Genomic DNA, 26,276 nt, shown 5'->3' on the forward strand with positions numbered 1-26,276 from the left:
ATTAATAACTATATTAATGACTTGGATGAAGGGACAGAGTGTAATGTAGCCAAGTTTGCTGATGATACAAAGATGGGTGGGAAAGCAAATTGTGAGGAGGACACAAAAAATTTGCAAAGGGATATAGACAGGCTAAGTGAGTGGAGAAAAAACAATGGCAGATAGACTATAATGTGGGAAAATGCGAGGTTATACAACTTGGCAGAAAACAGAAAAGCAAATTATAATTTAAATGGAGAAAAATTGCAAAGTGCTGCAGTACAGAGGGACCTGGGGGTCCTTGTGCATATAACAAAGTGAGTATGCAGATAGAGCAAGTAATCAAGAAGGCAAATGGAATGTTGGCCTTTATTGCAAGGGGGATAGAGTATAAAAGCAGAAAAGCCCTGCTACAACTGTACAGGGTATTGGGGAGGCCACTCCTAGAGTACTGCGTACAGTTTTGGTCTCCGTATTTAAGGAAGGATATACTTGCATTGGAGCCTGTTCAGAGAAGGTTCACTAGGTTGATTCTGGAGATGAGGGGGTTGACTTATAGGTTGGGCCTATACCCATGGGAGTTCAGAAGAATGAGAGGTGATCTTATTGAAACATAAAAGATAATGAGGGGGCTCTACAAGGTGGATGCAGAGGATATTTCAACTCATAGGAGAAACTAAAACTAGGGGACATATTCTCAGAATAAGGGGCCGGCCATTTAAAACTGAAATGGAGGAATTTCTTCTTTGAGAGTTGTAAATCTATGGAATTCTCTGCCCCAGAGAGCTGTGGAGGCTGGGTCACTGAATATATTTAAGGCGGAGATAGACAGATTTTTGAGTGATAAGGGAGTAAAGGATTATGGGGAATGGGCAGGAAAATGGAGCCGAGTCCATGATCAGATCAGCCATGATCTTATTAAATGGTGTAGCAGGCTCGAGGGACCAAGTGGCCAACTCCTGCTCCTATTTCTTATGTTTTTCCAACATGCAATACCACGCACCTGTCCACGTTGAATTTTGTTTACTTCAATTCTGCCCGCTTGCAATTTTGCCTGGGTCCTCCTGGGGTTTCTGGGCTCCCCAACTAGGACCTGGTCCTCTCTCTCTCTCTTCTGAGTCACAACCCATCTACTTCAATTCTACTCGCTTACAAATTTTGCCTGGGTCCCCTGGGACCGGGTCCTGTCTCTCTTCTAAGGTGTCAGCTGTGGCTCAGTGGGTAGCACACTTGCCTCAGAATCAGAAGGTTGTGGGTTCAAGTCCCACTCCAGGGACTTCAGCACATAAATCTAGGCTGACGCTCCCAGTGCGGTGCTGAGGGAGTTGCCGTCTTTCAGATGGGAGGTTAAACCGAGGCATTGCCTGGCCCCTCAGGTGGACGCAAAAGATTCCATGTCACTATTTCGAAGAAGAGCAGGGGAGTTATCCCCGGTGTCCTGGCCAACATCACAAACAGATTATCTGGTCATTATCACATTACTGTTTGTGGGAGCTTGCTGTGTGCAAATTGGTTGCCACATTACAACAGTGACTGCACTCCAAAGTACTTCATTGGCTGTAAAGCGCTTTGAGGTGTCCGGTGGTCTTGAAAGGTGCTATATAAATGCAAGTTTTTTTTTCTTACGCCACGGATGCCTTAAGCTTATGTCGCAGCATTTCAGGCAGAACACGATCCCAAGCTTTTGGAAGTGTAAGTACCATAAATCATTCGTGTTTAAACATTGCGTGTGGACCACCACTCTGCCTAGTCATTAATTATTGTCAAGAATTTTTCACTGTCCTGCCACCCGTACGTGCAAGCTAAGGGTGCATACATTTTATTTAACTTCAACCACTAGCATTTATCAGATCAGTTCTGCGTTATACTTGTACCATCCCAGTAGAAATGTTGCTGTAATTCAAGGACTGAATTTCCCCAGGAAGGCATTGCAGGACTGCCACAGGAAAAGGCACTTTAAGGCAATTGTCGACCATCACCCACAAGGATCAAACCAGTGTTCTATCAGCTGCAAAATCTGTGGCATTTGAACCATTGGATACGCCCAAGTTCACAACAAAACCGGCTGCAGGAAGACAAATATTTTCCCATGCTGAAGTATTTGCGCTATTCCGATCCAAACAGCAATCACGTACCTTCCATTCTCCGTCCTTCTTCAGGTGCTTGATGACTCCAGTTAAAATTTCTATGAAGAGAGTTAAAAAAAAAACTCTAGTTAGGTTACAAAACAAATTGAAGTTGTAACAACTTATATTTATATAGCACCTTTAACGTACTGAAACGTCCCAAGGTGCTTCATAGGAGTGTTATGAGATAAAACAATTCAATACCGAGCCGTACAAGTAGAAATTAGCGCAGGTGACCAAAAGCTTGGTCAAAGAGGTAGGTTTTAACAAGCGTCTTGAAGGAGGAAAGAGGCAGAGAGGTTTAGGCAGGGAGTTCCAGAGCTTGGGGCCTAGGCAACAGAAGGCACAGACATCAATGGTTGAGCGATTGTAATCAGGCTCCGCTGGGCAGGCCACACTGTCCGCACGTCCGACACAAGACTCCCAAAGCAAGCGCTCTACTTGGAACTCCTACACGGCAAGCGAGCCCCAGGTGGGCAGAGGAAACGTTTCAAGGACACCTTGAAAGCCTCCTTGATAAAGTGCAACATCCCCACCGACACCTGGGAGTCCCTGACCCAAGACCGCTCAATGTGGAGGAGAAGCATCCGGGAAGGCGCCAAACACAGAGTCTCTTCGCCGGGAGCACGCGGAAACAGCGGAAGGAGCGCACGGCAACCCAAGTGCCCCACCCACCCGTCCCTCCAACCACCGTCTGCCCCACCTGTGACAGAATCTCTAGATTCCGCATTGGTCTCAATTACCTGAGAATTCATTAGTGTGGAAGCAAGTCACCCTCGACTAAGAAGCTACATAAATCATGAACATTGCCATTTTATTCACATTTATAAGTTTATTGTACAAGAGTTAATTTAGTTTCCAGTATTTTAGCAAGAAAAGGGTAATGGAGGAGGAAGCACTGCAACTAATTGATCAATTTGAGGACTCAAGATATGGGCTGGAAATTGGGGACTCTCTGGGTGTGCATGTGCCCGAAGAGGCCCCACAAGTTCCAGGTTTAGGCGCGCATTGGCCAGGACACTGGGGGTAACTCCCCCGTTCCTCTTCGAAATAGTGCCGCGGGATCTTTTACATCCACCCGAGACAGCAGATGGGGCCTCGGTTTAACGTCTCATCCGAAAGACAATGAGTACATGAGGGAGAAAGGGATAGAAAGAATTGCAGATAGGACTAGATGAAGTAGAGCATAGGATGCTCGTTTGGAGCAGAAACTGATGTAGATTTGTTGGGCCGAAAGGCCTGTTTCCGTGCTGTAAAATTCTGCGAGTTTTCACCAAAGCCTTTCCAAGACTCTGCTTTTCTGCCTGTAACAGGGATAGTGCTTCAACACAGACAACAACCCGTCTCCTCTGGAGCAGCTCTGCATTTTCAAGAGTTCCATTAAAAAGATGATGGTGCCAGACGGTTTTAAAAGAGAGTCAGGTTATCAGCATTAGGATGCTGTTATCCAAATGTGTACTGGAAATGCCTCTGACATCTTAAAGTTGTTGATCAAAGCTGGGCAATCTTCAGCAATTACAGAAACATTCAAGTGATTTAAGATAATTGGGCCAGTTGCCACAGGAATGGAACCATAGTGTGCAGCAACACTGAAAAACGGAAGATATGCCACGGGATCAATACAGCGAAACAAGTTTCACTGGAAGCTTAAAAAGCTCAATTTCTCCACCCAACTATTTCAGTTTAGCACCACGTGAGGAACTTAGCCAAGTGCATTTGGAAAGTTATTTGGCCCCGCCTAGATCAGGGAAGATTTTTCTTTGAGCTGCTTTTATTCTGTCCAAGACCCGTCTTAGTGGCACGGACTTCTGACACACGGGTCTCACACAGCTAACGAAATTCCCCTCGCCGGGATTTGCGGAGAAGGAACACCCGGTTAGAAACGGATGGGACCCAGATTCACCGAGGCTCAGGCCAGGGAGGTCTCTCAGCTTGCACAAGACAAGTCGCGAACCTGGTAGAAGATAAAAATCAACCCTTCAGCTCGGATACAACTCGTCTGGTTTGTAGTTCATTGACTTCAGTGGGGAACGCAGTTTGGGCACTGCAATTGGCTTCAACACCCCTGGGTGGGGAATGAAATCACTTCGGATTCCCACTCCTGTGCTCCTGGTCGAAAAACACCAGCGCACGTGAATGGTTTGCAAGGATAGCGTGAGGCTTACTTCCAACACCTTCCAAATAGCCTACTGTTGGAAGATGCCGCCAACCTTAGCGTCTTCATGGGCTACTTAGGCGAATAACCATGACAGTCTGTATATACAGGCTGCATTTAAAAGTTTAAAATCATTGTTTTCATTAATTGGCATACGTATTAACTACAGGTACCAACAAACTAGGCATTCCGATTGTGGACATAGAATCATAGAAATTTACAGCCCGGAAGGAGGCCATTTCATCCCATCGTGTCCATGCCGCCCGACAAAGAGCTATCCAGCCTAATCCCGCTTTCCAGCACCAGGTCCGTAGCCCTGTAGATTACGGCACTTCAGGCATCCAAGTACTTTTTAAAATGTGGTGAGGGTTTCTGCCTCTACCACTCTTTTAGGCAGTGAGTTCCAGACCCCCACCACCCTCTGGGTGAAGAAATTTCTCCTCAACTCCCCTCTAAACCTCCTACCAATTACTTTAAATCTATGCCCCCTGGTTGTTGACCCCTCTGCTAAGGGAAATAGGTCCTTCCTATCCACTCTCCGCCCCTCATCATTTTATACACCTCAGTTAAATCTCCCCTCAGCCTTCTCTGTTCCAAAGAAAACCACCCCAGCCTATCCAATCTTTCCTCATAAGTAACCCACCAATGAAGCAATATTGCCAAGACCAACCTTCTCAAACCTCCAGGACCACAAAACTCAAACAGGACAAACTAGCTGGGAAGAAATAGAAGACCAGAGTTGCCCTGGCCTACTGAGACTCAAAAGATTCAAAAGCTAGGCCCACACAGGATGAATGGCTCACTGTTTGGGGTACTGGCAGGGGGCCGGGGGAAGAAAAAGGAAAGGTCTCCTGGTACCTGTGGAATTTCACCCTACCACCAGTATCCAAAAAGGAGAGAGACAGGATAACAAAAGAAGTTGTTTGCTCTGCAATATTGGCTTGTTTACTACCTTTTGTTAGCAAGCTGTGCTGCAGGTTTCCACATCATGTCATTTTATTGCCAGCATCAAAACAAAATCATTTGCCAAAATGGAAAAAAGAGATATTACTTTGGAAATCAACAGGGATATACCCAGGGTGCATCATAATACAGACTTGAATGGCCTCCCGATCTGCACCCTACCTAAATTCCAACATTCAGGATTCGGACACCTGCACCTGATTCTGCACAAAGGGTCAGTGATCCATCACGCTGGTGCTTGCTAACCTCCAGTAGCGGCCTACCCCACACATCCAGTGCACGTCTCGCCCTTGTCCCCATGATGTTTACTACTCATGCGGCTCGGTGTCAAAATTTTTATGTCCTAATACTCCTGTGGAGCGTCTTGGGACGTTTCAATATGTTTAAGGCGCTATATAAATACAAGTTGTTGTTGTTGTTCGATTGCTCCTCTCGACCTTCACAACCTTCTCCAGCCCCAAATCCCCATCTCAAATTCTAGTCTGTTGCATATAGTCGGTGGTAGAGCCGACAGCCATTTCACCCTCACACTTTGAAACTCCCTCCCTCACCACTTTCAAAAGCGCCCTTGACAGACTATCTGACAATGCCTTTAACCACCTCCCCCAATTTCCCTTCTACTCAAGTTCTGACCTCCAACTTGGAAGCATCTTCCGGTTAAAGGCACCAAATAAATGTATAGTATAGTATTAGGCAGTCCCTCGTATAGAGGATGACTTGCTTCCACACCAAAAAGGGATGAGTTCACAGGTGTTTCAATAAGGGACCTGACATTCTAGGTCCTGAACTACATCCTGAAGGGTGGAAGATGCCTGTGCGTGGATTCTTTTAACTTGGGGTGGCCGTTGCACACCAGCCACCACACGGGCTTGACAGAGCTAGGTCTTGATCCAGTGGCAAGGGTTACCCAAGACGACTGGAGACCAAGCTCTGCTGCACGGGCCTAATGCGTATGCATGCTCCTACTATCCATAGATCGCAGTGTGGGCTGGCCGGTGCTGCCCCTGGGCCCCTCGCCTCTTCTGGGCCCCAAAGCTAGTGCTAAATGCTTCAACTCAGTGGGATGTAATGCATAATTTTCCTAGTTTTAAAAAAAAAACATCTTGATTTAATAAATAAGATGTCACAGCATCAGACCATATTTTATTAGCTTTTCATAGTACATAAAAGTTTTTGGGGAAAAAAAAAAATTATTAAAATAGCTGTGCCACATAACCTACTACAGCGTCAGATATGGTGCTGAGGCCATAGCACCACCTGCTTTAATATAACATTGTTGCACGTTTAAAAAAAGACTTGTATTTATTTAGCACCTTTCATGACCAACGGATGACCCAACACGGCAGCCAATTTGCACACAGTGGAATCCCACAAACACCAATGTGATGACCAGATAATATGTTTTAGTGATAAATATTGGATAGGACACCGCTCTGCTTTGAAATAGTGCCGTGGGATCCTTTACATCCACCAGAGAGCAGAGGAGGCCTAGGTTGAACGTCTCATCCGAAAGATGGCACCTCCGACAGTGCTGAGGGAGCGCTGCACTGCCCTGGAGTGTCAGCGTAGATTTATGTGCTCAAGTCTCCGGCGTGGGACTTGAATCCACAATCTTCTGTCTCAGAGGCGAGGGTGCCACCCGCTGAGCTCATCATAGGCAGTCCCTCGGGATCGAGGAAGACTTGCTTTCACTCTTAGCACGAGTTCTTAAGTGGCTGTACAGTCCAATACGAGGACCAGTGTCCCCGTCACAGGTGGGATAGATAGTCGTTGAGGGAAAGGGTGGGCAGGGAGCCTGGTTTGCCGCACGCTCCTTCTGCTGCCTGCACTTGATTTCTGCATGCCCTTGCCGACGATACTCGAGGAGCTCAGCACCCTTCTGAATGCACTTCCTCCACTTAGGGCAGTCTATGGCCAAGGACTCCCAGGTGTCAGTGGGGATGTCGCACTATCAGGGAGGCTTTGAGGGTGTCCTTGTAGCGTTTACTCTGCCCGCCTTTGGCTCGTTTGCCGTGGATGAGTTCAGAGTTTGCTTTGGGAGTCTAGTGTCTGGCATACAAACTGTGGCCTGCCCAGCGGAGCTGATCAAGTGTGGTCAGTGCTTCAGTGCTGGGGAGGCTGGCCTGGACGAGGATGCTAATGTTTGTACGCCTGCCCTGCCAGGGGATTTGCAGGATCTTGCGGAGACATCGCTGGTGGTATTGCTCCAGCGACTTGGTGTCTACTGTACATGGTCCATGTCTCTGAGCCATACAGGGGGGGCGGGTATTACTACAGCCCTGTAGACCATGAACTTGGTGACAGTTTTGAGGGACTGATCTTCAAACACTCTTCCTCAGGCGGCTGAAGGCTGCACTGGCACGCTGGAGGCGGTGTTGGATCTTATCATCAATGTCTGCTCTTGTTGATAGGAAGTTCCCGAGATAGGGGGAAGTAGTCCACGTTGTCCAGGGCCACGCAGTGGATCTTGGGGGGGGGGGGGGTGCAGTGTTGTGCGGCGAGGACAGGCTGGTGTAGGACCTTCGTCTTGCTCAGGTTTAGCGTAAGGTCCATGCTTTCATAGGCCTCGGTAAATACGTTGACTATGTCCTGGAGCTCAGCCTCTGTGCAGATGCCGGCGTCGTCCCGTACTGTAGCTCGACGACAGAGGTTGGAGTGGTCTTGGACCTGGCCTGGAGACGGCGAAGGTTGAACAGCTTCCCACTAGTTCTGTAGTTTAGCTCCACACCAGTGGGGAGCTTATCAACTGTGAGGTGGATCATGGCAGCGAGGAAGATTGAGAAAGAGGGTTGGGGCGATGACGCACCCCTGTTTGACCCTGGTCCGGACATGAATTGGATCTGTGATGGATCCGTTGAGAAGGATCATGTCATTGTGGAGCAGGCGGAGTATGGTGACGTACTTTTGGGGGCACCCGAAACGGAGGAGGACGCTCCATAGACCCTCGCAGTTGACAGAGTCAAAGGACTTTGTAAGGTCGAAGGCGGCCATGTATAAGGGCTGGCACTGTTCCCTGCATTTTTCCTGCAGCTGTCGCGCTGCAAAAATCATGTCCATTGTGCCCCGGAGGGGATGAAATCCGCACTGCAACTCTGGGAGGAGCTCCTCGGCCACGGGGAGAAGACAATTGAGGAAGACCCTCGCGACGACTTTCCCAGTGGTTGAGAGCAGGGAGATTCTTCTGTAGTTGCCGCAGTCGGACTTGTCCCCTTTTTTAAAGATGGTCACGATCACTACAGCCGACACGTTAACACCCCCTTAAAAGTAACAGGTACTAATCTGTATCACCACCTCAGCACCTTCAAAAATTTCCCCCCAAATTGGAATCTCATGACTTCAGAAATGAAAAGCATATATGCTCCAGTGACTTCCTGTCTTAAAAACAATTGGGAGTTAATTATTAAGGGGAAGAAAAGAGAAGGACAAATGATTAACAGGACACTAGTATTCAGCAAAACGCTTTAGAAAATCGCCAGAACAGCATTAATGTTACAAAAACAACTTTCGCAGCACACACCCCAAGATATGTGGCATGCAGCCACTTCTAAACTCAGACTTGGACATGCTAATGAAGATATAACTTTACTGTTGCAACTTCCTGTGCCATGTGACCACAGTCCAAGAGGCCAACATACTCAAGACATTAAATGCACAGAACTGCAGATCTGTGGAAGCGCATAAACTGATATTCATTTATGCTAAACTTCCTTTAATTAGCACAGCATTCCACGGAGTCCAACTGACTCTCTGTTTCTCAATCAAGCTGAGACTCCTGTGTAGCCCAGGTACTGTACGTCATTAGTAATCCCCAGAGAAACATTGATACAATGGACAATTGTCCCACTTCTCAGACTATTTCTCCCTGAACATATTGCAAATCACCTGGATCCAATTTAATTCTCCACTCCAATTGCCTGAATCGAATTGCCTGAAGACTGGCTTGTGATGGTGGGGACCTCCGGAGGCAGCCGATATGGATCATCCACTTGGCACTTCTGGCTGAAGATGGTTGCAAGTGCTCCGCCATGATTGAGAATGGGGAGATTCATGGAGCCTCCTCCTCCAGTTAGTTGTTTAATGGTCCACTATCATTCACGACTGGATGTGGCAGGACTGTAGAGCTTTGATCGGATCCGTCGATTGTGGGATTGCTTAGCCTTGTCTATAGCATGCTGCTTCCGCTTTTTAGCGTGCATGTAGTCTTGTTTTACCATTTCCCCAGGTTGGCACCTCATTTTTAGGTATGCTAGATGCTGCTCCTGGCATGCTCTTCTGCACTCCTCATTGAACCAGGGTTGGTCCCCTGGCTTGATGGTAATGGTAGAGTGAGGGATATGCCAGGCCATGAGGTTACAGATTGTGGTGGAATACAATTCTGCTGCTGCTGCTGCTAAGATGGCCCACATCGCCTCATGGATGCCCAAGTTTGAGCTGCTAGATCCATTCTGAATCTATCCCATTTAGTGCAGTGGTAGTGCCACACAACACGATGGAGGGTGTCCTCAGTGTGAAGACGGGACTTCATCTCCACAATGCTGTTATGGACTGATGCATCAGCGACAGGTAGATTGGGAAGGACGAGGTCAAGTAGGTTCTTCCCCTTGTGTTTGGCCCTTCAGGACTCAGCCAGCAATGGTGCTACTGAGCCACTCGGTGATGGACATTGAAGTTCCCCCACCCAGAGTACATTCTATGCCCTTGCTACTCTCAGTGCTTCTTCCAAGTGGTGTTCAACATGGAGGAGTACTGATTCATCAGCTGAGGGAGGACAGTAGGTGGTAATCAGCAGGAGGTTTCCTTGCCCAAGCTTGACCTGAAACCACGAGACTTCATGGGGTCCGGAGTCAATGTTGCAGGACCCCCAGGGCCATTTCCTCCCGACTGTGTATCACTGTGCTGCCACCCCTGGATGGTCTATTCTGCCAGTGGGACAGGACATACCCAGGGAGGGTGATGGAGGAGTCTGGGACATTGGCTGAAAGGTGCGATTCTGTGACCATAACTAGGTCAAACTTGACTAGTCTGTGGGACAGCTCTCCCAATTTTGACACAAGACCCCAGATGTTGGTGAGTAGGACTTTGCAGGGCTAACCTTGCTCGCAGCAACTCCTCTAATTAGCCAGAATAGGTAGGCAAAGGCATAATGATGACATACTGGGTGTGAAGGCCCACCTCCACACCCAGCTAAATCAACCCAGTTGTTGAGAAGACTGCACTATAATTTCACTAATACCCACTTTATACTATATCCTTAGGTCACATTCAAATTGAGATGAATGGAGTGTGCTATCCCGTGGTTTACATACGGTTTTCAGCCAGGTAGCAGCAGGAATTAGAACATACGCACAATACTCTGGTTTTAATAGAAATTATACCAGCCCGATTCAAACCTCCTGCCTCCAAGAACAGGCCGACTCGCGATTTTCAGCAAAATGATTTTCTGACTTTGAATGACAGCCATCCACAACAGTACCCCCTTAGAACAGAATCCAGCTTTTGAGACTGAAAACCACCACAAGTACGCAGCAATCAATCATTCTGCAGGTGCAAGCCCATGCAAAATATGCTGGCGGGACATTCAGTCACGGGGGTCATCACAGGAAAGCTTAATCCTGTCCTCACCAGATATCCAGAGGCTGATTTTCCTGATCTTTCCCCCTCTAGATCGCCCATTTCCCCAGGTGCAAAGATCGGGGGAGGGGGAGAGGAGAGAGCGGAGATCAACTATGTTGCCCACTTTATGGTTCTGTGTCTTCGCAGGTGGAGGAAGAGCTGGTTCTGCAAGTCTGTCGACAAAACAGGTGAAGTGGGAGGGGCTGTTCCTGGCCTCCTGCCTCTTTCTCCTGTTGTTGCGGCAATGGGGTTTCTAAATGCAGGGGTGCCCCAAAAAACCTGTTGCTGGGCTACTCCTAGAACACCCAGTACCCCTCATACAGAATCCAATTTTTGCAAACTTCAAATGGTTATGGAAAAAAATACAACACAAAAACAACTAGTCAGCAACCATTCTTCATGTGCAAGCCATACTGGAGGGTGTGAAGAACAGTCAAAAAGTAAGTTTTACCATTTTAATCTATTTACCAAACAAATTTGCAGGCTTTGGAAGGGGGTGGGGGGGCGCTTTCTTCCTAGGATTGTTGAGGCCAAGTGCAGCCCCTCAGCTCATGCCAAACTTAGACCAGCTAACTCAGGTCAGGTGAGCACAAAGGAAGATGGTTCAATCATTACAGCCCCAGGACATCGATGCAGGAGTTCCTCAGGGCAGTGTCCTAGGCCCCAACCATCTTCAGCTGCTTCATCAATGACCTTCCCTCCATCATGAAGGTCAAAGGTGGGGATGTTCGCTGATGATTGCACAGTGTTCAGTGCCATTCGCAACTCCTCAGATAATGCTGTATGCGGGCATGGACTGCTCCAAGACCTGGATGACATTCAGGCTTGGTTGATAAGTGGCAAGTAACATTCGCGCCACACAAGTGCCAGGCAATGACCATCTCCAACAAGCGAGAGTCTAACCACCGCCCCTTGACATTCAACAACATTATCATCGCCCAATCCCCCACCAACATCCTGGGGGTCACCATTGACCAGAAACTTAACTGGACCAGCACAAATACTGTGGCAACAAGAGCAGGCCATTCTAGGTATTCTGCGGCGAGTATCTCCTGACTCCCCAAAGTCTTGCCATAATATGCAAGGAACAAGTCAGGAGTGTGATGGAACACTGTCCACTTGCCTGGATGAGTGCAGCTCCAACAACACAAGAAGCTCGACACCATCCAGGACAAAGCTTGATTGACACTCCATCCACCACCTTCAACATTCACTCCCTCCACCATCGGCGCACCGTGGCTGCAGTGTGTACCATCTACAAGATGCACTGCAGCAACTTGCCAAGGCTTTTTTGGCAACACCTCCCAAACCCGCAATCTCGACAAGGACAAGGGCAGCAGGCACACGGGAACACCATCACCTCCAAGTCACACACATCCTGACTTGGAAGTATATCGCCGTTCCTTCATCGTCGCTGGGCCAAAGTCTGGAACGCCCTCCCTAACAGCACTGTGGGAGCACCTTCACCACACAGACTGCAGCGGTTCAATGAGGCAGCTCATCAGCACCTTCGAGGGTAATTAGGGATGGGCAATAAATGCCAGCCTTGCCAGCGACGCCCACATCCCATGAACAAATACAAAAAAGCATGTGGGGTCAAACCTGGAGCCTTCTGATTTGTACAATGTAGTCACACACATTAAAAATTATATAAACTACAACCAGTCATCATCATAGGCGGTCCCTCGAACAAGGATGACTTGCTTCCACGAGTTTACAGATGCTTCAATGAAGGACCTGATGTTCCAGTCCTGAACTCCAATTGAGGGGGTGGAAGATGGGTGTGTGTGGATTTTTTAAAAAAAACATGTGGTGACCATTGCACATCAGCCACCACACGGGCTTGACAGAGCTAGGCCTTTATCCAGTGGCCAGGGGAAACCAGGACAACTGGAGACCTGCTCTGCTGCACGGATCTAGTGCGCACACATGTTGCAGTGTGGGTTGGCCCTGGGCCTTCGGCTCTTCTGGGCCCCATACCCCCATTCGTCACACCTTCGCCCTCGATGTTCCAGGGCCCGGCGCTCCAGCTCTATTTATAGCCCTGACCTGCGATGGTGTTCTCACACAGGTCAGGGCAGCCCACGACCAATAGCTTTAGCGCGACTGCATAGAAATAAAAGATATGCTGGTAAACCCCTCCCGTAGAATACCCAGTTATTTTTAAGACTTTTTTTTTTTAAATAAAAAAAAAGGGGATCCCTCACCCAGCTCCTAGATGTCGAAATACTTTTCAAAACGACTACCATAAAAAGAGGGAATCAAAGAGAAATCATAACTGAGTGAAGAACTGTCGATGCTGGTTACAGCAGCAGCTAAAAGAGTATAAATTTGAAAATATTTAAAACTCTTATTAAATTAATCTGAAATAAAACTCACAGCAAACCCAACTCGAAGCTCTAAAATCACAAAGCATGAGCTACCACATTAAGCTTTATATTGGTCATAGTTGTTCTCTTGGGGACGTAGCGACAGGCTGATGAGTGGCAGGAATGCAAGCAATGCAGAACATCCACTTTCAAGAATGCAGGTTTTGGCAAGGTAGGAGATTGCGTTAAAAAGAGAAATACTTCGACTGTCAAAAATGTCAATTGAAGCACAACACTACTCGAAATCACTTGCCCCACCGAGCTTGGAAAACTCCACCAGCCCGACATACCAGCGCCTATACACCAATCTCCTGTGGCTTTCTTTAGGTTCGGTCACACTCGCTGCTCCACCAATGATGGCAAAGCTTTGTGGGCTCTGCACTGGAACTCTCCCTACACCCCTCCACCTTCTCCATCTCATTTTCAAAAACTTCCTCAAATTACTACCTCTTTGGCAGTTACTTGCCTTTAAATATATCGATTACTGCTCATCTATCCCACTTGTGAAGCACCTCAGAACGTTTACTAAATAAATGTAAGCTATTAGTCTTGTAGCATAGATTTTGCTCCCTCCACTCCATTTCCCTGCACCACGTTACCAACTGGACCATTGGGAAGGCTGAAAATAAAACTAACAGGTCATTTCAACCAGCTCTAGATCATAAGAAATAGCAGAAGTAGGCCATTCGGCCCCTCGAACCTGCTCCACCGTTCAATGATATAATGGCTGATCTTCTCCCTCAACTCCACTTTCCTGCCCTATCCCCATATCCCTGGATTCCCTCAATATCCAAAAATCTGTAGATCACTTTCTTAAATATACTCAACGACTGAGCCTCCACAGCCCTCTGGGGTAGAGAATTCCAAAGATTCACCACCCTCAGTGAAGAAATTTCTCCCCATCGCCGTCCTAAATGGTCAACCCCTTACTCTGAGATTGTGAGCCCTGGTTCTAGACTGCCCAGCCAGACTGATCCTCCCTGTAAGAAGTTTGTATGTTTCAATGAGATCATCTCTTCTTCTAAACTCTATAGACTTAGACTACTCAATCTCTTCTCATAGGACAATCTCCCTATCACAGGAATCAGTCTGGTGAACCTTCATTGCACTCCATCTATGGTAAGTATATCCTTCCTTAGGTAAAGAGACCAAAACTGTACACAATACTCCAGGTGTGGTCTCACCAGGGCCCTAATTGCAGTAAGACATCTTTACTCTTCTACTCAAACCCTCTTGTAATAAAGGCCAACATACAATGTTCTTTCTTAATTGCTTTCTGTACATTAACTTTCAGAGATGTGTGTACAAGGACACCCAGGTTCCCCTGAATACCAACATTTCCCAATCTTTCACCATTTAAAAAATACTCTGCTTTTCTATTTTTTTTCTACCAAAGTGGATAACTTCACATTTCTCCATATTATGTTCTTGCCCACTCACTTAGTCTGTCTATATCCCCTTGAAGACTCTCAACAGACAGCACTGTTGACTCAAACTGGCCTGGCCACTTATCTTGCACAGATGAATGGCTTTACAATCATAAGCATCTCTAAACTGCGTTCCAGGAACTTGATTTGCTATCTTGCTAAAAAGTGAAGAAACAGGAAACAGGTTTCTGTGGTAAGATTTTAAACATAAAAACATCTCTCCAACTTCCTGAAAATATCAGTTTTAGCTCTCCCACAATCTGCACCAATGTTGTCACTAAGATCTTAGTGATGGGGGTGAAATATTCAAATAAAATACTGCAAAAAAACACCAAGTCGGACAGTGGTAAGACTTGTTCCGGAACTTTGAGCTCCAGAAAACATGAGTGAAATAATGATGGTGACAGGCAATGTTTCCTACCAATTTTCTTTGGGGTACGTGGTCCCTTTAATAGGCTGCGTGGCCCATTCAAAATTTCACACATGTGCGAAGTCTCCCATTCAAAAGCTAGTAAGTGGCTTGCATGGGACCACCAGATAGCTGTGTGGCTGCACAGCTTACCGGGAACATTGGTGACAGGTCAGTCACTGGTCCTGGTGGTTACAATAGGAACAATTTGAAGTGATAAATGGAGTAGCACACTACAGCCAGACTACACAACATTAAAGCACATTAGTTAAAGTGAGATTTAACTTGTATTTACATAGCACCTTTAAGATAGTGAAACATCCCAAAGCGCTTCACAGGAGTATTATCAGAAAAATTTGACACCGAGCCACACAAGTAGAAATTAGGGCAGGTGTTTGGTTAAAGAGGTAGGTTTTAAGGAGCGTCTTGAAGGAGGGAAGAGAGGCTGAGAGGTTTAGGCAGGGAATTCCAGAGCTTGGGGCCTAGGCAACAGAAGGCCCAGCTGCCAATGGTGGAGCGATTATAATCAGGGATGCTCAAGAGGACAGAATTAGAGGAGCGCAGACATTGGTGTCAGAAGTGGGATCTCAACAGACGACTGCCGAAAACTTGCGAATTAAGAGCCAGACTAGCCTTGGACGAGACGGGAGGAAAGTGGCCACTGGAGTGAGTATACTTTAAATACCACACCAGTTTCCTTCGGTTTCAAAAGTCTGAGGAAAGTTTAGCCACTCGCTGATTCTCAGGTAGCGTCTGAACGAGATCCAGGACAATCTGGCGAATACCTTTTAAATTTAGAATAGGGAAGGATAGGGAATACAGACATTGAAGTTGAGAATGTGGGAAAAATGTATAGGGACAGTGAAACTGAACAAAGGATTCATGGAGGAATAGCCTTAAGAATGTCAGACTGCAAATGTTACAACTAACAGGCTGGCTCCAAGATCTTGCGAAGTCACACCAGTAAACTTGAAACATTAACAAGGGAAAGAAAGGCTCTTTGTGTAAAAACAGCCCATACAGATGTCGGCTCATAAGTGGACAAAGGGAAAGAGGGATCAAAGAGGATAGGCTGAACTGAATGTCACGAATTGTATCTTGTACTGAAAATGTATAACCGTTGCGCCTTTACAATGTAACAGGACTTGTCCGTAGGGAGTGGGTGCATTCTAAAAGGGAGAGCATTCCTTCTTTCTGATAAGTCCCGGCCGGTGAAACAATCAATAAAGTCTGCTTTGTTATAAGCGGCAACGGTGTTCGACTCAGTGAATTCGCTGAACCAGATTGAGGGAAAAGAATCCACATTTATATTTGGTGTCAGAAGTGGGATCTCAACAGACGACTGCCGAAAACTTGCGAATTAAGAGCCAGACTAGCCTTGGTCGAGACGGGAGGAAAGTGGCCACTGGAGTGAGTATACTATAAATACCACTCCAGTTTCCTTCAGTTTCAAAAGTCTGAGGAAAGTTTGGCCACTCGCTGTTGCTCAGGTAGTGTCTGAACGAGATCCAGGTCAATCTGGCGAATACCTTCTAAACTTAGGAAATAAGTGTCCAAGTCAGGTGTGACGTCGACCTTGTATATCACTTGGCCCGTCTAGGCACTGATTGGATTTAAATCGCGCGGCGGCACGAACCGCGGGGAGACGTGGAAGGATAGGGAAATCTGGAACCTAGAACAAATTAAGGCTTATCGCACAGCGACGCGAACAGGAGAACCGCGGGGCGACGCGGAGGGATAGACAATCGCGTGGCGACGCGAACAGGAAACCGCGCGGCAACGCGGAGGGATAGACAATCGCGCGAACCGCGGGGCAACGCGGATGTTAGGGAATTATGTAAAATTAATCCGCGGGGCGACGCGGGACTGTGTAAATTTAAAATTGTACTTATTTCAGGTACGGCGTCGATCTTGTATATCACTTGGTCCGCCTAGGCTCTGGATAAGATAACTTAAACCACCGCGGGGACAATCGGGACTAATTAGGACCCTGATCCTACGCGGGGCGACGCGAGGATGGGTAATTTAGATAAAACTACGAATTCCCTGAAAGGTCATGGATCCAAAAATAGAGCCGGCCAAAACAATTAATAGGAAAGAAGAGAGACTTTTGTGAACGTCTGTTATAAATGAGAAGTGCTTGTGTGATTTTGATTGTGGATATGAAAGCTTTGTGAACGTCTGTTTTAAATGAGAAGTGCTTGTGTGATTTTGACTGTGGATAAGAAAGCCTGCTTGGGAAACCGGGGAGTTGTGGTTTGTTTTAGCTCCACCCACTTTTTCAAACAAACAGAGTGAAAGTTTTTTTAACCCTTCGTAGTGTTGTCCTGTATGTGGGAAGTTTTGTGTGTGAACCTTATTGAATTACATATATTCGGATGATAAGTTACGGAGCTAGGAAATGCACAAAGGATAGGTTTGTTGAGTAAAAGATAAAAAATACATGGTCCCGGTGGTTGAAAAAAAAAAGAAAGAATTTATTTGGCATGCTCACTTACTTGTCGAAAGAAAACATGCAATGATTGATTACATTGGGTTGAAAGACATAAATTTAGTCTCGGAATGAGATAAAGAATGTCTTTTTAAAAAAAAGCTTCTAAGCTCAAAAAAAGTTTTAACTAAAGATTGAAATTACAAAGTTTGAATTGGGATTTTGAGATATTCAGAGAAGGCACAGCAAAATACTGAGGTGGATTCAAAAAAAAATTATTATATTAAATCTGCAGTTTCAAAGAGACAGTATAACACGACCTTGAGGCTGGAACAATTGAGATAACGAAAAGCAGCCCTCAGCCTACGTGCTAGACTCCCCTCTAGTTATGGAAAAGACAAAAAAAAAGACGCAACCTTGAAAGAAAACAAACTGAACGAATTTGAAAGAAAAAATGTCTTCGATTGCCTGAGATTTTAAATTAACAAATTTACCGAGACCCGAGCCCTCTGTGTAAAATACAAAACCTAATTTGAAGAAAGCAGATCTTAAAAAAAAAAGACGTAACGTACTAAATAGGTGCTGAAAGGAAAAAAAAAAAGACGTCTTAAAGAAAGAGTGCGCGCACGAGAAACGTACTAAGAGTTCCACTGGGACCTCTGAGCAAGGTATCGATAGACTACATAGTCAAATGGTTGGCTTTGCATTGACCGAGGCTGATGACGAAATTGAATTTCAGTAAACAAATAGCTATTAAAAATGTGTGGTCTCGTTTTAAATCAATTAAAAAAAAATCTTTGGCAAGTACTTTTAGGTAAAGAGACCAAAACTGTACACAATACTCCAGGTGTGGTCTCACCAGGGCCCTAATTGCAGTAAGACATCTTTACTCTTCTACTCAAACCCTCTTGTAATAAAGGCCAACATACAATGTTCTTTCTTAATTGCTTTCTGTACATTAACTTTCAGAGATGTGTGTACAAGGACACCCAGGTTCCCCTGAATACCAACATTTCCCAATCTTTCACCATTTAAAAAATACTCTGCTTTTCTATTTTTTTTCTACCAAAGTGGATAACTTCACATTTCTCCATATTATGTTCTTGCCCACTCACTTAGTCTGTCTATATCCCCTTGAAGACTCTCAACAGACAGCACTGTTGACTCAAACTGTTAAAAAAAAATTGGAGTTTAATCTAAATGCTGCCTTTCCTGATGAGAAGACTTTTGTTATGACGGCTTTACTAATGATTTCTGTTGTTTAACGGATTCCTAATTTCTAAGCAAGTTTTGAAGGCACAAAGACTTTTTTTTTCAGATGATTACGTGAAGTCATGTAATGACATCAGGTCTTCTTACAAACCTATAAAAGGAGTTAACCCTTTCCATTGACAGCCGTTTTATACTGAACATTATTAATTTGGATTTCTTAATAGAAAAAAGACTCACCTAACAGAGGAAATGGTGTGATAGTCAGAAGAAGAATAAAAACAGAACTAGCTTATGTAATAATACTTGCCTGATACAATAAAGAAATAGATACTCAAACAAAACAAATTGAAGAGTTAAAAGGCTAAGATAAATAAGCTGAAAGAGATCCACAAACCCAACCTAACCCTGACCTCCGATTTCACGGAGTGACCTCGACATGCATGGATAAAAGATGAGTCAGACTAAAAATCCTGCAAAGGATAAGTTAGCCTCGGAAAAACCAATGCCAACCATCCAAGATGTCATTAAAGCACAGGAGGACGCTCCTGAAAAAGATAAATTGTTGTGGAAAGATTATGGATGTACTTATGACAATGTTTCTAAACTCTGGACCACTCCCGCAGAACAGACTTGCATGTCTGATGAGTTGGCCCTATAGGTTATTGAATATATGCACTTTGCTACTCATTGTGGAGCAAGGACAACAAGTGACATACTTTTGGCCACTTGGTGGCACCCTAGACTCCAGGCGCTGGCCCAGAACATCAGTAGTCGCTGCCTTGTTTGCCAACAGCATAATCCAGGGAAGGGAGTCCCCTTTGATTGGGCTAAGACGCCCCTACCAGGAGGTCCCTTTGAGACCTTGCAGTTGGACTACATTGAGTTGCAAAGAGTTCAGTGTTACAAATATGTGTTAGTAATAGTAGATGTGTTTAGAAAATGGATCGAAGCCTACCCTACCCTGGACAATAAGGCTCAAACTGTTGTTGAGGTGTTAATGAGGGAAATTGTTCCTAGATATGGTATCCCAGCTCGACTGAGTTCCGATAATCGCCCTCACTTTATTGGCCAAGTTAACAAAGAATTCTGTTCCCAGATGCGCATTAACCAGCAGCTGCATTGTGCCTACCGACCCCAAGCTGCAGGACTAGTTGAACGTGCTAATCAAACTCTTAAAACCAAGCTTGCAAAACTGGTAGCATCAACCTGACTCAATTGGCTCAAACTCCTTCCCATAGCCCTATTCCAGATCCGAACTACTCCCACCGGTAAGGATAGACTGACCCCCGCTGAAGTCATTTATGGTAGGCCCCTTAGGACCCCCTGGAATCAGAATGTCCCCTCCACTGTCCAATTCCACCACATGACTGAGGAAATGACCACCTATGTTCTTTCTCGGACTCAGGATCTGCGAATAGCCCACAACCAGGTCCGAGATGCTCACCTCGACCTCCCAGTTTTACCCGAATCGTCCCTCGTGGCACCAGGGAAGTATGTCCTGATGGATTCGGAAGGGATTAGTCACGATGGGAGGGGCCTTTTCAGTGTTACTTACTACCCCCACTGCAGCTAAGGTTGAGGGGAGAAGTGCCTGGGTTCACCTGCACCACTGCAAGCTCACCACCCTCTAACGAACCTATTTTACTAGTTATTCTAACTCCTGTTTCTGTTCCAGACTTCCTCTTCTCCATAGCTGAATAAGGTTCTTCCTAGGAGCGTCCTGACTAGCCAAATGGGTCCCGAGGAGAACAGTTTGAACTCCTACCTGTAGTGATAGACAACCAGCTACACCGACGGTGACCTGAGAAGAGAGGCGAGAAAACCGAACTCTTTGAATCAGCAAAATATTTGGACTATTTATCCTTGTCCATAGAGACGCTACAAGAAACATTTTGTTCCCGAATAATTGTTAACCTCGAGCGATAAGATGAAACTGTGTCTGTGTGCCACAGTCTGTATAGTAGCGTTGGTGTACGTCAGATGCGACGCGTGGGAAGAGAGACTGAAGCGAGAGCTCCATGTAAACACCTTTTTGTACATGTCTTATGTTTATGAGCAAAATGGGAACTTTTCTAGATGCTGGGTGTGGTCACATATCCCTATACATTCCAAAGGGGGAATTCCTTTGCGCCCCGTTCCACTGACCCTAACTGAGACTGTCAAGTGGCTTGTGAGCCAGACTAGCATGGGAGGAGGGAGGGGCAATACGAAAGATGAAAGGCGGGTCAAGATGTTGGTCTGGGAGCAACCAGACTTTCAGCTGCGAGGCGACCTGCCTTTCGGAGCTTTCCCCCAACTGTGAAAGAGATAATAACGATACTTGCTTCTCACGTATCCCTCTTGCTTTCAAAGATTGCAATCTAACAAGTATCGTCAGAGGGATCACGGAGGGCAGGAGGAGCATCATACCGTTACCGTGTGGACAACCACGGGGACGTCACTAAGTGGAAGAGTGCTGGGTACCCCATTAGTCAAACGTTCCAGGGATGGTACCAACCAACCTACGACTGTGAAAAGGAACCCCCATTCTTAGCCCTGACCAATACCTCGGGGATCGGGAGGCCAACCGGGAACATATGTTTAACCCGAAATGACATCAGTAGCAAGGGACACATCATAGGGTACAGCGATTTCCCACACAGTCTCAACATCACAACAGGTGCACGAGTCACTATCCTCTCTCACCTTCCGAATAAAACAGGTGGAGGTCTGTGGGCCCAGTCTTGGGACCCCAACACAATATATCAGAAGGCAGCGTATAACGGCACGTATTTTGTGCGCGGGAATAGGGCATATCCCTGGTTGCCTAGGCGATGGACAGGGTCCTGCTATCTGGGATATGTGGTGCCATTTGTGCGACAAATACGTACCCTGGCGGAAGCACATGCCTCCAGCCGACACAGGCGAGCCCTCACCCCCGCCGAAAGGTTCTTTGGGGTCACGATGTTCCCATTCGGGATAGGACGCACCATGGATGAAGTACAGAACCTAGAGAGGGTATTGGAACAGATAGCTAACTATACAGCTGAAACTCTGGAGGACATCACGGCCGAAATGGTAGCAATGTGGACCGTAGCATTACAAAACCGAATTGCCCTCGATTATCTGTTAGCTGAGAAAGGGGGAACGTGTGCCCCGATAGGATCTGAATGTTGCACTTACATTCCCGATAGTTCAGAAAACATAACCAATCTCGCTGATCACATAAGAAGGGAGGTGAAGGAGTTATCCACGCCAGCAGGAGGATCTAGCTGGTTTGATTGGCTATTAGGTGGATCCTGGGGATCCTATTGCATGGGGCAATTATTCTCATCATAGTAATAATCACCTGTTGCTTGATTGTTGGTTGCTTTTGTTGTAAAGTCATGATGGCAAGGTTAGCAAACCCTCCTGTGGCCATGGGCTCCCGGATTATGATCCAGCAAACTAAAGACCTACTCGACAAGGAGGATCAGGAAAGAGAGTGTGAACGGCTGAATGCGATACTCCTAGAATAATCCTAAGGGTTATCATTGAATGATAAAAGGGGGGAATGAGAATGTATACAGACATTGAAGTTGAGAATGTGGGAAAACTGTATAGAGACAGTGAAATTGAACAAAGGATTCATGGAGGAATAGAAACATAGAAAATAGGTGCAGGATTAGGACATTCGGCCCTTCGATCCTGCACCGCCATTCAACAAGATCATGGCTGATCACCCAACCCAGCACCTCCCCCCCCCCCACGCCCCCTCCACACCCCCCAGCCGCAAGGATCACATCCAACTCCCTCCCGAACACATCCAATGAACTGGCATCAACAACTCTCCGCAGCAGGGAACCCCACAGGCCAACAACTCCCCGAGTGAAGTCTCTCCCAATCTCAGCTCCCAAACAGCCCACACCCCCATCCCAAGAGCGTGCCCCCCCCTCCCCCTGGCTCCAGACCCACCCAACACCGGGAACACTTCCCTCCCCCCCCCCACACCCAACCCACCCCATCAGAATCCTTCCCAAATGCCGAACACCCCCGGATGTCGAGCCCCCAGACACCCCGGAGCCACGTCCCCGCGACGCCAATCACACCACATCCACCAACCACCATCTGTGCAGTCAACCTGTCCACCCCACTCAACACTTCCCGCACCGAGCTCCCAGGCCGACCCCTCCAACACACTTCGCTCCCCCAAACCTCCATTGCAATGTGGCCCCTCCGGTCCCCCGCCCTGGGTTTAAGCCATCTGTAAAGCTGCTTTGTTGCTCCTGAATTGGGTTGTTGTTTTCGGTTCAGAAATGCCCTGCGCTTGCGATTTATTAGCTCTTGGATCTCCTGGTCATTCTCATCAAACCAGTCCTGGTGTTTCCTGGTTGAGTGACCGAGCGTCTCTTCGCAGGCACTGATTATGGTGGCCTGGAGGGCAGACCAAGCACTGTGGGCATTCTGCGTCTCGGGATCATCAAGGTCGCCAGGTTAGCAGTGAGGTGCTGGCTGTATAGAGCTCTCTTAGCTGGGTCTTTGAGTGTCCCGGCGTTGTTTTTTTGCGGCACTGCTTCTGCTGCCGTCGCCGCTTTGGGGCTATGTTGATGTGGATGATGGAACAGATTAGGGATAAATATTGGCCAGGACACCGAGGATAACTCCCCTGCTCTTCTTTTGAAATAGCACCATGGAATCTTTTACGCTCTCCTCGGTTTAATGTCTCATCTGAAAGACGGCACCTCCGACAGTGTAGTGCTCCCTCAGTACTGCACTGCAGTGTCAGCCTAGATTTATGTGCTCAAGTCCCTGGAGTAGGACTTGAACCCACAACCTTCTGACTCAGGAGAGTGTGCGATCCACTGAGGCACAACTGACACTATAGCGTGGAGCGCGACAAATGCATGGAGTGTGACAAATAAGGTAGGTGAGCTGTAGGCACAAGTTGCAACACGAGTTTATGATATACAGTGAAACCTATATAAAACAGATACTGCCAAATGACAGACACCTGCAAAAAAAGGACAGCGATTTACATGTTTCACTGTAGTGGCAATAACCGAGATCTGGCTCAAACAAGGACTGGAATGCGAACTTAATATTCCTGGCTACAATGTATTCAAGATGGATAAGGAAAGATAAAAAGGGGGTGGGGAGATGGGTGACAGTATTGATCAAAGATACTGCTCCAACACTGGAAATGGATGAAGTGCTTGAGGGTTCAAAGACAGAATTTAGATAGCGTTAAGGAGCCGAAGAGGAGCTGTTACGTTGCTGGGTGTATACTATAGACTATTAAATAGTGAAAAGGAGACGGAGGAGAAAATCTGCAAACAAGTAAAAGAGTAGTAATAATGGGGAACTTCAATTATCCTAATATAAGATGGGGAGCAGCGAGAGTGTAAAGGGCAAGGAGGGCGAAGAATTCCTGAAATGTGTACAGGAGCACTTTCGTGATGAGTATGTTTCCTGCCCAACATAGAAAATAGGTGCAGGAGCACGCCTTAAGAATGTCAGACTGTAAATGTTACAACATTGATACAACTAACAGGCTGGCTCCAAGGTCTTGCTAAGTCACACCAGTAAACTTGAAACATTAACAAGGGAAAGAAAGGCTCTTTGTGTAAAAACAGCCCATACAGATGTCGGCTCATGAGTGGACAAAGGGAAGGAGGGATCAAAGGGGATAGGCTGAACTGAATTTCAGTACAAGATACAATTAGAGTGACAATGTATAACCGTTGCTCCTTTACAATGCAACGGGACTTGTCCGTAGGGAGTGGGTGCATTCTAAAGGGAGAGCATTCCTTCTTTCTGATAAGTCCCGGCCGGTGAAACAATCAATAAAGTCTGCTTTGTTATAAGCAGCAACGGTGTTCGACTCAGTGAATTCGCTGAACCAGATTGAGGGAAAAGAATCCGTAGTTACAGTAAGTGGCTTGCATGGGACCACCAGATAGCTGTGTGGCTGCACAGCTTACCGGGAACATTGGTGACAGGTCAGTCACTGGTCCTGGTGGTTACAATAGGAACAATTTGAAGTGATAAATGGAGTAGCACACTACAGCCAGACTACACAACATTAAAGCACATTAGTTAAAGTGAGATTTAACTTGTATTTATATAGCACCTTTAAAAGGTAGTGAAACATCCCAAAGCGCTTCACAGGAGTATTATCAGAAAAATTTGACACCGAGCCACACAAGTAGAAATTAGGGCAGGAGTTTGGTTAAAGAGGTAGGTTTTAAGGAGCGTCTTGAAGGAGGGAAGAGAGGCCGAGAGGTTTAGGCAGGGAATTCCAGAGCTTGGGGCCTAGGCAACAGAAGGCCCGGCTGCCAATGGTGGAGCGATTATAATCAGGGATGCTCAAGAGGACAGAATTAGAGGAGCGCAGACATCTCAGAGGGCTGCAGGGCCAGAGGAGGTCAGAGATAGGGAGGAACAAGGCCATAGAAGGATTTGAAAACAAGGATGAGAATTTTGAAACCGATTTCCTATAGCACATCAACGTATCAATACGGTAAAGACAGCAAAGTGCCAGCTTCGGTCATTTATTGAAACATGAGGGTCCTTAATTCTGTGCAATTGCAATAGCCCATATGTACAGGGTTACTGATTACATTTCCAGCACGGCAGCACTCCTGTTCTGCTAGGACTGCTTTTTATGTCAGCATGTGATTCCTTTTGTTCTTCCCTCCGCCCGCCCGCTCCCCTTCGCGAGTTTCCCTGTGCCTCGCGTTACCAAAGGCCCAGAGGATGCCTTGCTTTGCATTAAAATCGATGTCCTATTTCTTCACTGCACTGCGAGTGGAAAGATAGTAAATCAGGTGCCTGAAACACAGTTTAGGGACGCTAATTACCATGCTGTCGTCATTCTTCTGTGCAAGATAAATGGCCACTGCAAAATTGCTTTGGACATTTTTCATGCGTAAAATGTCAGCTGCTATCCTGAAGAAGGGTATTGCGAAACACCTAACCACGCATGGTCATCAGGGGAAATCAGAATAGATCTGCTAGGTAGCGACAGAAGAGACTGCATTTGACAAATGTGTTTGTGCATTGGCGTCAAATGTTTTAAATCTCTTAATACGGCTGTGAAGAGCCTTGGGACGTCTCACTACGTTAAAGGCACTACATAAATAAAGTATAGATACCATTTACCTTGGCTTTAAGCTTTGTTTCCGAAATAGTACTCCATAGCAGATTGGTCTATAGGTGGAAAAGCAGAGACCAGCTCGGCAGTAAACAAAATGGACTCTTAACTGGCTGCAAGGAGGCAGATGATGGCTGTTCATGCAGCTGCATTGGAGTGTTGGGAGGTGTCTCGTGAGGTGCCTGAAGGATTAGTGTTGGGACCTTTGCTGGTCTCCTAATCTGAGGAAGGACATTCTTGCTATTGAGGGAGTGCAGCGAAGGTTCACCAGAATGATTCCTGGGATGGCAGGACTGACACAAGAAAGACTGGATCGACTTGGCTTATATTCACTGGAATTTAGAAGAATGAGAGGGGAGCTCATAGAAACATAAAATTCTGACGGGATTGGACAGGTTAGATGCAGGAAGAATGTTCCCGATGTTGGGGAAGTCCAGAAGCAGCAGTTACAGTCTAAGGATAAGGGGTAAGCCATTTAGGA

At 46.4% G+C, this 26,276-nt stretch overlaps 1 protein-coding gene across 1 annotated transcript in view; it reads right to left on the reverse strand.

The window, feature by feature from the left end:
* stxbp2 (syntaxin binding protein 2) overlaps positions 1–26,276 on the reverse strand; it is an 82,741-nt gene that overhangs the window by 48,596 nt on the left and 7,869 nt on the right. Inside the window, exon 2 of the mRNA XM_070867252.1 lies at positions 2,115–2,164. Coding sequence (XP_070723353.1) covers positions 2,115–2,164 — 50 coding nt within the window. The remainder of the gene's footprint in view (positions 1–2,114; positions 2,165–26,276) is intronic.

Source organism: Pristiophorus japonicus, chromosome 24 (assembly GCF_044704955.1).
Source record: "Pristiophorus japonicus isolate sPriJap1 chromosome 24, sPriJap1.hap1, whole genome shotgun sequence".
In the NCBI taxonomy this organism is placed as follows: domain Eukaryota; kingdom Metazoa; phylum Chordata; class Chondrichthyes; family Pristiophoridae; genus Pristiophorus; species Pristiophorus japonicus.